The 17569-nt window shown below is 37.2% G+C and overlaps 1 protein-coding gene across 4 annotated transcripts in view; it reads right to left on the reverse strand.

The window, feature by feature from the left end:
• The window catches only part of Lgr4 (Leucine-rich repeat-containing G protein-coupled receptor 4), a 329080-nt gene that overhangs the window by 97677 nt on the left and 213834 nt on the right, over positions 1–17569 (reverse strand). For all 4 annotated transcript variants that reach the window (XM_074185451.1, XM_074185450.1, XM_074185449.1 and 1 more), the window contains 2 exons: positions 14773–14881; positions 12225–12299 (listed from right to left, as the gene is read on the reverse strand). In XM_074185451.1, coding sequence (XP_074041552.1) covers positions 12225–12299; positions 14773–14881 — 184 coding nt within the window. The remainder of the gene's footprint in view (positions 1–12224; positions 12300–14772; positions 14882–17569) is intronic.

Below are 17569 nucleotides of genomic sequence, written 5' to 3' on the forward strand. Positions count from 1 at the left end.
GTTTACAAAAGAAAAACGTACAATACAGGAAATAGCAGCCACTAACGGTTTCTCGAGGGGTATTGTAGATGACATAATAAGGAAGAAGAAGTTTAGGTTAAGAATGAACGAAATTTCGACTTTCAGAAAAGACAAAAACCAAGATAAATACATCTCAGTTCCATACCACCAATATACGAGGAACTTTGGAAAGATTTTCAAGGAACTAGGTATGAAGGTGGTTTTTAAAACAAGTCATACACTACAGAGCCATTTGGGAAGTCCAAAAGACAAAATTCGAGAATTAGGAAAAGTCTGGATTTTACGAAATTGAATGTAAGGACTGCGATGCAAAATATTATGGACAGACAAAAAGATCTATTGAAGTAAGATATAAGGAACACATAGCACACTTAAAATATGGAAGACCTGAAAAATCAGCAGTCGCCCATCATATTTTGCAACAAAACCATTCCATAGACTTCAGTTCATTAAGATTAGTTAAACAAGTTAACGACAACAGGCAACTAGATGCCTATGAGAGTGTAGAAATAAGTAATCACAATAATATTCTGAATAACGATGACGGACCTATACCAAAGAGCATACTATATATTATTAAGTAAATGCTATATCAAAACATAATACAATTTATGAATCCATGTATGAATTTATAACAAAATACATTATTAAGAATAAACAAAGTGGGATTGAGATAATATAAATATCAAAACTATACAATAACTGACTCAATTCAGCTAAAAATCTATAATACAATATAACTACATTCATAACAATCACAGATATTTTGAGAGTTTTTTCTTAAACTATACAAGTGTATCACATTTCTTAATTTCATTTGGAAGGGAATTATATTCAAGTAAACCTCGTATGAATAGTGAGTTCATACCTTTTTTGGTATTAGCTCTATCCACATGAAAATTGTTTGACCTTCTTGTACAGTATTCGTGAACCTCATGATTAAGCTTGATGAATTGTTCGAAATAAGTTGGCATCAAACCTTTGACAATTTTAAAAATGAAGATCATTTCTGAGATAGTCAACCTTTTTGTTACTGATTGCCTCTGTAAAGTCTCTAACATATGGGTATATTGTAGTATATCTATTACATTTTAGGATTAATCTCATCCCACGATTTTGAAGTTTTTGTAGAGAAGCTTTCCTGTTATTCTCTAATAGAAATAATATTGTAGAACAATAGTCAAAATGTGGTTTGATGATACTATTTAAATCTGTCAATCTTGCTTTCAACGATATGTGAGCAGCTATTCTTGAGAAGAAAAAGAGTTTTTCTCAGAAATTTTTTTCTGTATTGATGTAAAGTGTTCCTTGTATGATGAATTTTCATCCAATACAACCCCAAGGTATTTGAATTGTTTCACGATTTCAATTTTTGTTTTTTCTATAACTAAAGTTATGTTATCTTTATCTATATTTTTTGTCCTATTGTAATTAGAAATGATCATAGCTTTTGTTTTTTGTACATCAAGTTTCAACTCATTTCCCTTCAAGAATTTTTCAACTTTAATTAACTCTTCATTCATTTTTTGAACAGAGGTCTCCACGAACTCCCAACAGAGTATCATCTGCATAAAGAATAATAAATTCACAATTAACAGAGCAGTTGATGTCATTCATGTATAGTATAAATGGTAAAGGTCCAATTACACTACCTTGTGGGATACCTATATTTGTCTGCCTTGTTGTAGAAAAATGGTTATTTAATTTCACAATCTGTTTTCTATCACTCAGATAGCTATACAACCATTTAAATGCAGTTGATTCAATTCCATATGTTTTTAATTTCTGAACTAGAATACCTCTATCTATTGTTTCAAATGCTCGTTTCAGATCAATGAGCACTGCCACGATATACTTTCCTTTATCCATCAATTGGTTCCAACTAGTTGATTGTCAGTTGTAAGGCTGTTTCACAAGAATGTTTACTACGAAAACCTGACTGGTTCCCTAAGAAAATATTGTTGATATTTATGTGTTAAATAAGTTGGTTACATGCTGCTCTTTAAATTACTTTCTCAACATCTAGTAAAGTGTTGATTGGTCTGAAATTCATTGCATCATTTGAATTCATGTCTTTTGGAATTGGTATTATAATGAATGTTTTCACCTCATTTGGAAATATTCCTGTTGAAAAGGATGCGTTAATAAGATTTAATAGGTGAAAACCACAAGTGTCAATGGTTTTTTTTTATTATTTGACCATTCATAACATCATGTATATTACCTTCATTTTCCAGGGTAGCAATTATCACCTACACTCGATATGAAATATTCATTGAAACAGTTTGCAATACCATTTTCTGTTTTCGCAATCACTACTCTATCTCTAAATTGAAATTTCATGACTGTATTTGTGAATGCAAGATTTTCATTTCGAATCAACTGTTTTAGCGTTTTCCACATTTGTTTACAATCTCCATAATGGGAATCAATCGCATTTTCGTAATAATGTTTTCTCTTCAATCTAAGACTGTTATTAACTCCATTTCTACATATTTTGTAGGTATTCCAAAGATTTTGTTTTTTCTCCATGTTTCTACTACACTGTCTAAATTTTTTATAAGCATTATCACGATTTTTTGCCTTCAAATGTATTTCTTTATTGTACCAAGGTAAGATAATTCTAGTATTTTCAAATGTTTTACTGGGCAAATTTCATTAACAACTTTTTCGTAATATTTTGACATTTCATCAAAAATAGTGTTTAATTCCAAGCAATTTGTTGGCCAACTGCAATCAATCAATCCCAAATTTATTATGTGAAAATTATCTATATTGAATTTTCTGTACATTTTTTAAACTACATTTACTGGTCTGTTGTTACTTCCAACGTAAATCGTTAATGTATCATGATCAGTGATTTTTGGAAGTTTGTGTACTTTGGCAAAAATATTTGGGTAATTGGTAATTACACAATCGATCAGGGTTTCACTTGTTGGTGTACATCTTGTTGGTTCATTTATGATTTGTTCCAGACCGTATTTCATTATTGTCTCTCAAAATTTATCTTTTCATTTTCATCAGTAATGTCATCCTCACCAATCTGAATTATCAGTGGCTCGATTTGTGCCTCTTTTATGTTATCAAGCTTCCACATCTTTGTCTCGACTTCCGATATCACATGCCGAACACACGTCTACCATTTCTCCGCTGTGACCTGTGACTCTTTTCGAAGCCTCATCAAAAAGTACTTTGAGATCTGCAAATTTGAACGTGGTGTTATGCTGAGCTACAAAATTCTTCACATCCGCCCATATTAACTCGATGGGATTGAGCTCGCAGTGGTATGGAGGCAGGCGAAGGACAATTTTGTTTTGGCCTGCTGCCATCTCATCGACTATATATTTTTGGTGTTCAAGCTTGGGCTCCTTGACAATTTTTAGTAGCTGTACTCTTAGCATTGAGTCTTCAAAGCTAATATTCTTTGATCGCAGCCAATTTTGGATTTCAACCTTCTTTGAAGACGTTGTCGGAATCTTCTCTAACCGTTGCGAATGAAAAGGTGCATTGACCATTACAATCATAGCATTATCCTCCAGATAGGGTAGAACTTTGGAAAACCACTGTTCGAAAGATTCACCGTTCATTTCTTCGTGATAATCTCCAGTTTTCTTCGACTCGAAACACCACAGCCCTTCAGCAACAAACCCATTCTCATTGCCGATGTGACAAATAATAAGCCGTTTTCCTTTACCTGAAATTATGAAGAGGTATGTAAGTAAATAAAACAAATACGAGGGTTACTTTTTTATATTGAGATTGAGGCAGGTCCTAATATAAATATAAGTTCACCTGATGAATTAGTTAATCCGGTGGATAGTCCATCTAGAATGGCATTCCTTGATGAGGTCTCAGTTTCATCGACCCATACTTTAGGGGTAGTATGACCAGCATTAACCCAGGTTTCATCCATACAATAAATTGTTCGCTGTTGTTCCCTATAATATTTAATTTTGGTCAAATACTCTCTCCTCCATAACACAATTTCCTCTCTATCCAATAATAAACTATTGCGCCCTCGTTTTTTTGATACAGAATTCAAATGTTTTAATACTTTATGGAATGTTGACCGCTCAAAACTTGGCAATAAAACATCTTCATTTATTTCTGTGAGTACTTTGTCTATCGTGGGTATTTCATTTCTGAAAAAGTACTCAAGCACTTTCCTCCTGATTGCATGTTCATCAACATCTATTGATTTTATAATGGTTTGACGATTCTGATTTGTATTCGGTTTGGAAAATGTATGATTTTGTTTATATTCCCGTAAAACATTCTAAATAGAAGCGCAACACACTCCAATTTTATCGGAAACTTTCGATACGACTTCGTCGACAGTCGATGTCTCAGTTTCTTCCATCTCTTTCTTGAACACATTTGAAATCACTTCTTTCTGCTCAACACTCAAATGTCTCTTTTTGGATAGTTTCCTGGCTGGACTCAGAGGAAAGCTCACAGTGTCATCAGCAGTGTCTGTACTGGACATCTTGGAAAACAATTTTAAACAATATACTGTAACACACGCCACACAAACACGCAAACGACTGATTACAACCCTGTGCTGGTACCGAACTCGTACCAAGAAGGCGAATTCACCAATGAACGCTGCCCTTTCCATCTGACAGCTGAATGAATAGGTGTTTGAGTTTGATGAATAAGTAGGTAACATTCCCGTTCTCGTTCATCATTAAAACCTCGTTCTTGAAATTCTTCATCATAAACAACACTTCTAAAATGCTATTCATGTAGCAAGTGTTTCCTAAATCATCCAATCCAATTCTCTTCTCTAGATTTCCAGGACAACTCTCTACTGATTCGTAAAGAAGAACACGTTTCACAGAATCTCCATAAGAACCATTTCTCAAGCTGCATTCGATCATTCCAAGTGAAGAAGGGTTTCGTGGAGGGATCGATTCGGCTCTTGCTTCATGAAGCTCTTCCACTGAAAGGGAACCAGAAATACGAGGACTGCTACTCATATTTGAGAAAATAAGTGTTGTAAATAGAAATAAAAATAGTATCATTTTTGTTCCATTGACCACATTATTTTATTTCAACATTAGTTGCTTACCAGTACACAGTTAGACCTGAATAGGCTTATAATATATTTTATTTGCTGTTAGATTTTTCAATAGTACAGTGAGATATCCCTGTCAAGCCTTATTATTAACTTTTTTACACTATAATTAATGCTAAAATCGGAAAATATGTCAAAACTCTGTTTCAGGAACTATCACACAGCATATTAGTATTTTTTCATTTTTAATTAGGGTATACTTAAAAAGCAATTTATGATTATTTATCTGAAGTGAAAAACTTCAATTGCTGATTACCGAAAGTAGCATGTTTTGTAGATGTCACACTGTTGCTCTGAGATAGCGATATCTCAGCAAATTAATTAGTAGAACTCATTGAACGATTGATTATCATCAGAATAAAATATATATAACTGCACAACAGCCATCATATGTCGATATTTCTGTCAATTCCCATGAAATTTTGTTTTTTTTTCTCATAAATCACTTAGTAATACTGTTGGGTAGGGTACTCGTTAAGTAAATATTATCTTTAGAAACAAACTCTGCAGTAATAGTTTCAAGATTTTAATTGACGTTTCCATAATGGAAACTTGAACCAACTCTTATAGAGGGTGCAGTAATTGACTGGCATATAAAAATACAGTATATCCGGTACACAACACGATACCTATAGAGAAACTTTTCAACACCTCATTAGTTTGAGTAAATTTGGTCTTTCCGACTCCACTGCAGAAAATAAAACATGTCTTTCTGAATAGGGTGGACAGCTTTTAGATTTTTGGAATTTGTTGAACTGTATTTCAAGGTTGCAATGAGAGATTGAACTCATTTCGGTATCATTTTGGAGTATTTAAATACATCCACGGCAATATATTCGTTCCATAAACGAATTGCATAGTTGATCGATGCGGTTGGATGACTTTTGCAATATTTTGTAACTTGAGTAGGGCCTTCAATTGTATGAATCATCAGAAATTGATGAAGATATTGGAGAGTAATGGCATAAGAGGTGTATCATTAACCTGGATTTCATCCTTTTCATCAAAGAGAAAACAAATTGCAACGCTCCAGTTTCAACACGATAGCCAAATTGAAACCATACGTTCGGATAGTAGGGAAATTGAAATGGGCGTTCCACAGGGATCGATCCTGGGTCCAATTCTATTCATTGTGTATGTATATTATCTTGATTGTTTTTGCCATCTACGGATAAAAAATACCTACGAATGAAATGTATTGAAACAGTTCATGTAATTTCATCTTTTTTTGATAGGACCCTATTCTTCCATATTCAAAAAACTCGGATGTTGAGATTTTACTGTCGCCAAAGAAACATTGATGATATTGAAGTTAAAATTGGTGAAATTACTATGCAGAATATTCAAGCAGAGGTTTTTGAGGGGTGGATGAACCAAATTATTTGAAATTTCTCTTTATCAATATACGATCTGTTCCAGAAGTGAAGCAGATGGTGAATGTTCGTTATGCGCAAGTCGAATCGAGACTCACATATTTGGGGCAATGCACCAGATGCGAACGGTATTTTCATTGCACAAAAACGAATTTTCAGGCATTTCACGAAAGTTTCTAACAGATAATCGAGTAGGGCTTTTTTCAAAAACATTTCGTGTTTTGACGATTCCATGTCTTTTTATTTTCAAAACGTCTGTTCATGTTTTTGAAAATAAGAACAACTTTACTCGCAATTCGAATGTTGATAGTTATGGAACAAAAAAAATTCCCACATTTTCATGTGAATCTAAAGAATTGAACTTTAAACGTTCAAGTCAGTCTCTATATACTTACACAGTAGGTTGAATTGACTGATGCCTATCAGAAAACAACTACTCCCCTGGCTAACACCACAAAAGGCGTTGGATTATATCCGACAGGCGTCAGTGCAGGAATCTTCACAGAAAATTTCTTGCATATGCAATTGGCAATACAACTGAAAGAGTCGACCTTCAATTTTGGAACAGGCACACTTGTAGACCGGTTTTGGGCTCCTCACTCACTCGTCAGTGCAAGATAGTGACCATCGTTTCTATCAGGCTGGAGCCTTGCTCCCTTACCCTTTGGACTGTTTTCCGTCAGAGGGACGAATGGGTCATGACTGATCTGTGATGGTGGCATGAAAGTCCTCAGAAATCGATACCGCCCTTCGCGGTGTACCTCTACCTGGCTGGGGTGAGATGGATGTAGATATTATTCATCTGTTAACGGAGTACCTAGGGACTTCATTCGACAGAGTGTCGGGGCCTTCTATATCAAGAGGGGTCGTCTACAGCGTAATCTATAGCGTCCCTGACTAACGGATTATCGTGAGTTTCAGCGCAATCTAAAACTCGCCGATTCCTCGACTGGATGGACTGCTGAATGGAAGGCAGCTTCAAATCTCTGCGGATGGCTTTATTCCACACGAAACACGAAGTATTCACAGTCATCCGTGGAATTTCATTTTGTAAAGTCTCCAAGATGGAGATGTTGGTCGGAGCCGTTTGTCCCCAAACGCCTGAAGCGTACATGATGACAGACTTGAACATCGTGTTATAGATCGTGATTTTATTCTTGAGGCTTAACTTAGATTTTCTGTTAATCAAAGGGTACAGGCTTGCCTGTCGACCCTGGATCTTTGCCTTCACGCTTAACAGGTGCGGGTTCCAGGTGAGCCTACGGTCTATTAGAAGACCGAGGTACTTGACCCGCGTCTGCCAGTCAATCTCCCTTCCAGAGATTCTCACTTTCATAGCCGCAGAAGATGTCGTTCTTCCCATGGTTATCGCCTGAGTTTTTTTCGGGTTCACTCGGATCTTCCACTCGAGGTATCAGCGCTCGAGGTCGCCCAATGCACGTTGCATATAGATGATCCCGAGCTCTCGACCCATGGAAGACGAGAGGAGAGCCGTGTCGTCGAAGTAGAGAGATACCATCACATGCTCGGACCTCGAAAGGTCGCTGGTGTGAAGCGAATGAAGCGTGGGAGAGAGCACGCCCCCCTGTGGCACTCCAGTAAGGATTTCTCTGTTATCAGACAGAGAGCCCTCTACTTAAACCTGAAATGTTCTGTCTTTCAGGAAAGACCCAATCCACCGGATCAGGCCCCGAGGCAGGCCGAATGCAATTAGTTTGTGTAAAAGACCTTCGTGCCAAACACGGTCGAAGGCCTTCGAAATGTCTAATAAGACTAGGTGAACTTTTTTATTTCAGTTTAGCTCCGCGATGGCATTTTCGACCAGTCTCAGAGCCTGCAATTCAGTGGAATGCTCTCTCCTGAAGCCGAATTGCTCGTCAGGCAGAACATTTCGGTCCTCAACTTCTTCGTTGAGCCTTTGAAGTACGACTCTTTCAGCCAGCTTAGCCGCCGACGAGAGCAGACTAATCGGGCGATAATTCTGCGGGAAAAGCCGGTTCTGTCTCTGTTTTGGGAGCATGACAACGATCGCATGCTTCCACCTTCTGGGGAAGTATCTTAGAGCCAGCGAGCTGTTTATGATAGACAGGAGGCTCTCGACGCAGTTTTCCGGGAGCTTCTTCAATAATTTGTTTGTTATTGAGTCAACCCCCGGAGCTTTCTTGGCCTTCGCAGCCCTGATATAGCCCTTTAATTCTTTCATAGAAGCCGGACGAATGACATCATCATCATCCTCCCTGAGGATGCGGTGAACCCGATCCTCCAGCAGAACATCGCGGTCGATGTCGTCTTTGTCGTCAACGTTAAGCTGAAACTGACGTTCCTTCGTGTCAACAAAAGCTAACGCTTTGTCGGCGGGGGAGTAGCACACTCCGCGCTCTCCGTGAATGGGTGAGGGAGCAGTCTTCTTCCCCTTGAGCCTACGAGTGATTCGTCAAAGCTCGTCACTTCCAGGCTCGATGGTTTCCAACAGCTCCTCCCACTTTTCATTTCGTCGAGTTCGTCGGGAGAGCCAAGAGCCTCAGAAGGGGCGCGCATCTCTCCGAGATGAGCTGTGAAGATATTCCAATCCGTCTTATATCTCATGCGATAATCAGGGGAAGGAAGATCATCACCCAATACCAGGATTACTGAATTATGATCGGAATCCAGTTCCGACTGAACGTAAATTTCGCTAGTCAGAGAGACGTTTCTGAGAAGCGCAATGCCCAGTACGTCAGGCTTATACTGCTCGCGATAGAACGTAGGTTTATTCCGTCCCAGCACGAGATATTCATGTCTGTCAGCATGCGTATGGAGTGCTTGGCTGTGGCTGTGCTCCATAGTTCGTACTTGGCATTGAAGTCGTCAGCAGCAATTGACGGAATGTCACTACCCATCAGCAGTTCATCCAGTGATTCTGGGAGTAAAAGATTTCTCGGGGGGTTGTGGACGGAGATTAATCTGTGACAACCCCGACTCAGTTGAATTTCGACCCCTACGGCCTCAGTTCCGTGTAACCGAACACTGTCAATGCCGTATTGGACACACTGGAGGGATCGTTTGACAAAAATGCCAACTTCCCCACCAGCACGCCCAACACGTTCTCTATGGTAAAATCTGTAATTTTAAATGACGATTCGTTTTTCAGATGTGTCTCTTGGATTAGAGCCACATCGATGTTATGCTCAACGAGAAAACTCTCAAAATCTAGTTCTTTAAGAAGAAAGCCGTTGGTATTCCAAAACACTATCTTCAGAGATCTAGGCAGAGTCGGTTGTCTAGACATTGGCAGTTCCAGTCATCACGTTTGTATTCACTGTGAACATTTTTTCGAGCACGGGGAGTTTGATGAATAATTGCTTCATCTGGTCTAAAGCAGCACAGATGTCTGAAGCCCCTGAGACTGAGGTGAGGGTTCAGGTTGAGGGGGCTAGGCCTTGCGGTGCTGCTGGCACCCTTGGATGCAGCTTTAGCAAAGCTGATCCCTTCCTGGACACGTCCAGACTCCGCAGGTCTTCCTGAAGTGGCTTTTTGACGGGTTTTCCTTTAGATTTAGATTTTTGTGTCTTTGGAAACTCAGGACAGCCTCTGTAATTGGCGGTGTGGACCCCTTCGCAATTGTTGCACTTCGGGGGATCAGACCTGGGCTTCTTGCAGGCCTGCCTGCACATTTTACGCAAATTGGAACTGCCATGCAGTTCTGGCAACGGTGGCACTGACCCACCGAAGTTTTGAGATGCTGAGGTTCGACTTGAACCTTCACACTCAAGAGATCGGTTACCTTGAAGATGTTTTTCTGGTCTCTGTTGACCAGAGCGAGGACCATCGGCATTGGCTTTCCGGCACGCTTCATACACGTGACCGAAGTGAGGTCAAAACCTTTGGCTACAAGCTCCTCACGAATATCTCCAACCGTGAAGTGCTCTGGGACACCCCTGAAGATGGCACGGATTTGCCGGTCTTCAGGAAGTGAGTATGTGTGGTGAGGAATATTTTCCGTCACCAAGAGCCTTGACAGCCGACGATAATCGTCAGGCGTCACGGGCTGAACCTTGATGCCGTCATGAAGATTTACAGCTTTGGTGAAGTTGATTTTCTCCTCGACTACTGTCTTGATTAGTTTGACCCACTTGTCCTTCTGTCGAACGACAATTGGTGGGATTTTCACCTTTTTGGCAGTGGGTTGTTCGTTCTGCCTAGTGGGGGCGGGGGGGGGGACAGGGGGTCCTAGATGATCCTAACAGTGTGATCAGAACCCTTAGAGGAACTGTCAACCTGTACATTTGGACTAATGTCCATTTCATTATTTTCAATAATTGAAAATCGGAATTCTTACAGAGTATTAAATTCCTCTTCCGAAGTTAAAGCGAACATCACAAAATGTCACTCCATCTAGTGGACGAAGTATTAACCAACTGCATATTCGTAATTTGCCCGATTCCTCTGAATAAGGAAGCAATTTCACAAATAAACCATTAAGATAGATGAATTTAGGTGAACATTGAAAAATCAAGTAGAATTCACAGGTTATCATGGTAGAATTCATGGATCGAATAGAAAGCTTTTTTGAATCTTTATTGTACTTCGGAACTTTTTGATGTCTGTGCTATTTTTTGTTGTAGTTGTAGTAGTTGTTTTCTGATAGGCGTCAGTCCATTCAACCTACTGCGTAGGTATATAGAGACCAGTTTGAACGTTTTAAGTTCATTTCTTTAGATTTGTTTATTGTCGGTCTGCAAGCATAGCCCACTGACCAATGAGAACATTTTTATGTGAATTTAGCAAAAAAGAAAAATTAATTCATGTGATCTTAATCGTTTAGGCCCTAAAAGATTCAACTGTCCATTGAAGTATATATATATATATATATATATATATATATATATATATATATATATATATAAGTTGTCTTCATTCAACAGAACGGGAGTTGAAGAACTTTCAATGGAAAAATGTTTTTATAATGTATGTGATTTTATGAAAAAATTATACTCTGTGATCAACTATGTGTGATGTTGATTTTAGTGTTAGTGTATTTCAACCTTTTTTATGTAAATTTGAATTTTATTTCAATGTAGTACTTTATCTACCATGTATTGGAATTGTCAATGCCATGTCAAAAAATGGAATCAAATATTGATTGATTGATTGAAAATTGTTTAATCAAACTAGGTGTTCTATTCGGGCAAACTACCGCGCGCTTAGCCCATTTCAAGGTCGCCATAATCGTCCTACCGTACAGGACAATCCGAGGCAGTCGATTTTGCGTCACTCACAACAACCCAGCTTCTCGCAGACCACAGCTTGCCTAATTTTGCGTCGTAACTTGAGCATGCATCCGTACAAAATTCCATCGTTCTCAAAGAAATATGGACCAATGACGCCGTCAGCCCAAAATTCACATCAAACTTTGTTTGTTCACATACCTATTCATCCAGAAATGGGCCTCATTGCTGAAGATGATTTCTTGACTGGAAATTAGGGTGAGAGGCCAACTGCTCTAAAGCCCATTCAGCGAATACACGTCTTCGTCTATGGTTGATTACCTTCAGTTCCTGAGTCAGTGGCATTTTTTACGGGTGCAGGCCCAAGACACGACGCAAAATTTGTCAAGTTGTGATCTGCCAAAGGCCAAATTCTTGCGAGCGACGCTAAATCAACTGCCTCGAATTGTCCTGCACACTCTCACAGACAGCGGTGATGTTTTTGGTAGATCTTGCGTTTCGTCATACTAATATGGTAAACAAGATAGAAGAAAATGTTATACTCACAATTTTTCTATAGAATCTGGAATTGACATCAAAGATTCCTGACTCAAATTCCTGAAGTTGTTACCAGTGAAGTCCCTGGAAGTAAATGAGGAATTTAATATGAATCCAATGTGAAATGCTGATTGAGACCGAGAAATATCGGTGAATTTCAAAACGTTCAATTCAAGTTATGACCGAATCTATACATTTTTGTAATACTGAACAGAATTAGAAACTTGCAATCATTTATTACACATGAAATTATTGATGAGGAATATATGTTTCTATATAGATCTGTTTTTGTATGTTACTGTTTCTCATATGATTCAAATTCGCCAACATGGAAAAAAAAATTCTACTACCGGTATAGCATTCCATATTTTTTTTAATAAACAAGGAGGAAAATACAAACAATGATAACATACCCAAAATGAATTTTTATGAATGAAACATTTACCTTTTTGATTATTGATTGATGGTGAAGCGTGTACAAAAACAGTAAAACCATTAGAAAGTGCAAATAATTTCATTTGAAATAGTTTAAGAGCAGGTTCATATTGCTCGAATCAACTATCACATTTCTTCGCTTCTGTTTCAGAAATTATTACTAGAATTTTGTTTGTTTGAAAGTGGTTGACAATGTTTCGTGGCGTATTTCATTAGTTTGGACTGCCATTGTCTAATATGATATCAATTGATTTGAAATCCCTGAAAGAATCTATAAAAATTAAAAAGGTTTGTTTGAAGGTGGTTGACAATGTTTCGTGGTGTATTTCATCAGTTAAGACTTTCATTGTCTGATATAATATAAATTGATTTGATATCTCTGAAAAAAATAAAGTCAAGAAGTCACAGAGCAGGATCAACTAATCACTTTCGACGTGGAAAGCCTCTACACCAACGTTCCTGTTGAAGAAGCACTTCAAATCATACAGAGGGAGCTATCCGAAGATGGGGACCTGAAAGATAGAACAAACTTACCGATACAAGTAATCATGAAATCACTAGGATGCTGTGTACGAAACTGCTACTTCCAATTGAAGGACGATTTTTTTACGCAAGATGAGGGACTGTCAATGGGATCGCCACTTTCACCGATTATAGCTAATATATATATATGGAGTGGTTTGAAACTCTGGCCATTGAAGAAGCCCACAAGAAGCCCCAAGTCTGGTTGAGATACGTAGACGACACCTTCATAATATGGAACCATGGGAATGCAGAACTAGACATTTTCCTGAAGCACATCAACAACGTAAGTCCTTCCATCGCTTTCACAATGGAGATGGAAGTCCACAACGAATTGCCTTTCTTATACGTATCAGTGAAGAGGACCGACACTAAATGGGAAACATCTGTATATCGAAAACCCACTCACACAGGACAGTATCTGAACCAGAAATCCAACCACCTTCTTCAGATCTGGGAACATTAACCGTAGCAGCCTCACAAAAACCAGGCCACCAAACGCGGACTGCGATTCCAAGAATTGCATTTACCGGATACCCTGCGAGTGCGGAGAATCATACATCGGTGAAACTAAGAGGCCATTGGAAGTTCGCATTGCTGAGCACAAGAAACACACACAGCGTGGAGAAACCAGCAAATCCGGAATAGCAGAGCATGTTTGGACTCATCAATATAATATCAAATGGGCTCAAGCTGAAATCATCCACAAAGAGGAACACTGGTTTAAGAGAAAATTCAAGGAAGCCACGTATATGTTGTCCAACAACGCATTTAGTCAAGCTAGCAGAGATACGTAATATATGGAAACCCCTTAACAAGCGAAAAACGGTCATCTTCCGCTAAAACCAATGAAGCGGAAAGAGGAAAGAGGGGATGGGTGAAAGGTGAAAGCACCCGAATGACCTATGAATAATCAGATCTCGGAGAAATAAGTCCAGTTATCACCCGAAGACGATTGTGAATACTAACAATCGAAACGTCGTGACGTAACTTGGTTTGGAATCTTTTAATTTCAATTTTTCATTTTTGTTAATAATATTTTTTAATTTTCACCTTTTATTATTTGATCTCCACAAACTGAAGTTTGTGGAGATCAAATCGTGGAGTGTATTTTTTGAAAAAAAAAAAGTGGTTTTATTCATTTCATTGAAGTGATCATGTATTTCCACAAATTAAACAAGTCATCAATAGACATATATTTTTGTTAAATACCTTCTTTTTTTATCGATCTTTTTTTGGATATTTTTACCTTCCACAATTTTAACTTTTCGGAAGCCAAATTCTACCTCCGTCTTCAGAAATGGAGAATAACTTTAAAAGATATTTGTAGTTATTTCCTTGCTAATTATTTATTTCCCAACTTCTTCGACAGATGTCAAAGAAGTTGAGAAATAAATAATCAAATAAGGAATAACTTAGAATTTTTTGTCCATTTCTAAAGACGGAGGCAGATTTTGGCCTCCGAAACGTTAAGATTGTGGAAGATGAAAATAGCCAAGAAAATATAAAACTGATCTTCCTCCACAAAAATGAATTTCCTTGAATAGCCAATTCACAATAAATAGATTTCCAGAACTGAAAGAACTGCTTAAATACTCACAAAATATTGATGTTCACATGTGGCAGGTCATCTGGAGCCTTTTCAAAGTTTTTGTAGTCACATAATAGGTCCAGTTTCCTACAGATGCATTTTCCAGTATAGTGAAAGGCTGAAATGATAGTAATGAATATAAATAAACATTTATTCAATGATGAATATACTTAAGTTTTATTATCCCGGTCATGCTCTGAGAGATGAGTCAAATTTAGGGTTTTTTTAGTTTGATCTTTCTCAATAATTTATGCCTTTGGTCGGAAATTTTCTTTCATCAACATGGTTTTGAAAATACTAGATCAGTTGAGATTGTTATTGAAAGTAAATTGATATTAATTGTAAATAAACTTGAGTTTACTTTCAATAACATCTGTTAAAATCTGTTTCAAACAGATTTGAACAGATGTTATTGGAAGTAAACTCAAGTTCATTTACAATAAGAAAAACCCGCAACTAGTATAAAGTTAACGTTTTGCTTATTTTTTACAAATATCCCCTTCATTTTAAAAAACAAGTTCGGTTAATTATCATCAATATATCTATACATAACAAACTCATCATGGAGTTTAACTTTTTTGATACATTTGTACTTATTTTTATAGCAAATTAAAAATTTGCTATAAAAATTTTAACATGACTGGTGCAAAGTTTCAATCACTTGGCTATTTTCTTAAACAAACCTTTGATTTCGAAAAAGCAGAGGCAACTAAAAAAAATGCAAATAATTTCGATAGAACTATTATTATTAATATAAATTTTTAACAACAATAATATTATATATAATTTTTACGTGAGTATCATTCTAAAAGGGAAACTGAACTTTCCTTGGTAACTAAAGTGTAGTCTTTATGCCGAGAATAACGATCTCCGAAGATGAAAAGGTGTTGTCACAGCCTCCTCTAAAGTCCATTTTGCGTAAATATCCGTATTTCATTGATTGCGATTTGAAGAGTTAGTGAATCCATGGTTGTGGTGTGTTATATCTATACTATGTTTATTGTAAAACTTTTTATATAATGATATTTTATTTGTCGTCTAGGTTTATTTAATTACCTTTTGAAATAATTGTGCTATGAGTTATTTCTATTTTGGTTTTGTATAATTGAGGATCTAGTACAGGTGAGCAGAGTCCCAGATATGATAGCAAAATCCAATATTTTATGTGTGTACCACTTGTCATGGTTTTTATTGTGTTAAAATTGTGTATTTGTTTATTAATACTGTTATGCCCGAATGTTAACGATTTATTGATATTATGTTCCCTGTTGTTCAATTCGACATTGTAGGGTTTCAGAAAAATATAATGACCCCTTGTAAATGATTTGTAAACCTGTCACACTCTCTCTTGTGCATGAACTGGTGGGAAAAGTAATGATTATATATTGGTATCGTTTCTGCCCTGAGTTATCAAAATCAAGTAAGACGGCGTACCTGCTACTTATAGTAAAATTTGTTGAAGGTAACGTTAGCCTACACGCTTTTTATTTTAATTGATAATTGTCCGGTATTATACGTTTAGGTAATAACATGCACCTGATGTTCTTTGTTTTTGTGTTTGCTATTGTAATATTAGTTTTTAATTCTTATTCAATAAATGTTTAAAATGTACGTTGGTTTGTCATTCAGTAGGTTTATAACAAACATCTAGTTAACCAAAGAAACTTCCTACCTGTTTGGGAACAGCCGCTCGATTCCAAACAGGAAGTTTATTATTGTGGCATACTCAAGTCGTTTTTGAATTTCCCAAAACATTTTTCTCTAGCGATACAGCTCCCTTGACGTAGAGAGGGTGAATTCGAGCGTTCTCTGAGTATGGAAATCGGCTGGTTTGGGAAACGGTATAAAATCAGGTTGGCGACGTGGTTCATTCTCTACCTATGGTAAGTGTCCGAAACATCAAACCATAGAGGCACATCACAAAGTCATTCCATGATAAAACTCACCGTTTTCCGAAACGAAAATGTCGAAAAAACAATTTTTTTCGAGATTTTTGAACTTTGACCTCGAATACATTTTTTTCCAGGTATCGCAATCATTCGGAATTTCAAAATCTTATTTTCAACTATGTTTTGAACAATTATATGCAATTATAGCTTGTTGTAATTTTATGTACCTTCACTCTAATATTTTAGTCTGATTTGACCGGGCTAAGAGGAGAAATAGGTTTATTTGATTACTGACATATCAACGTCCATACATTGAAAATCCGAATCAGTTCAATAATGAAATGAAAAAACTAGATGAACTTTGCAACAACAAAGAAGAATTTCTGGAAGTGTGATTGGATTTTATATTGCTCAGACGAAAATTTTGAACACTCTGTATGATATTGAGGAACAGGTTTCATAGGAATCAATAGCCCAGAATCCCTTTCAAGCTCGGTCAGAATTCGAAGAGATAATTCTTTTACATTCCGATGTTATTTAGTTTCCAATTATACCTGGCATATTCTTAAAATAATCAATAAGTCGAGAACGGTTGTAGATAGGCACATAGTACCTTGTATGGAGGGGAGAAGGAAATATCAAGAGAAGAGAGTTGTTAGTTCACAGATAGTTCAAAAACACCTTCCGGTTCCGGTGAAGGTGTTTTCAATCGCAAACTCATGACAGAGATATAAACCTGCCTAGGAACCTATGCGACTGTATTTCAAGCGGAAATTAACGCTGTTGAATTGTGTGGGGAGAGATTGGAAGGATCCAACCTCATACACATACACAAGTTAATAAAAATATTCTCAGACAATCAAGCGGCGTTGAAAGCTCTTGGCTCCTACCGGGCAACGTCTAAATTGGTAGCAAAT

This window comes from Leptinotarsa decemlineata, unplaced genomic scaffold (assembly GCF_025532065.1).
Source record: "Leptinotarsa decemlineata unplaced genomic scaffold, Ldec_3_MD MMD2_tig00026374_RagTag_RagTag, whole genome shotgun sequence".
Classification (NCBI taxonomy): domain Eukaryota; kingdom Metazoa; phylum Arthropoda; class Insecta; order Coleoptera; family Chrysomelidae; genus Leptinotarsa; species Leptinotarsa decemlineata.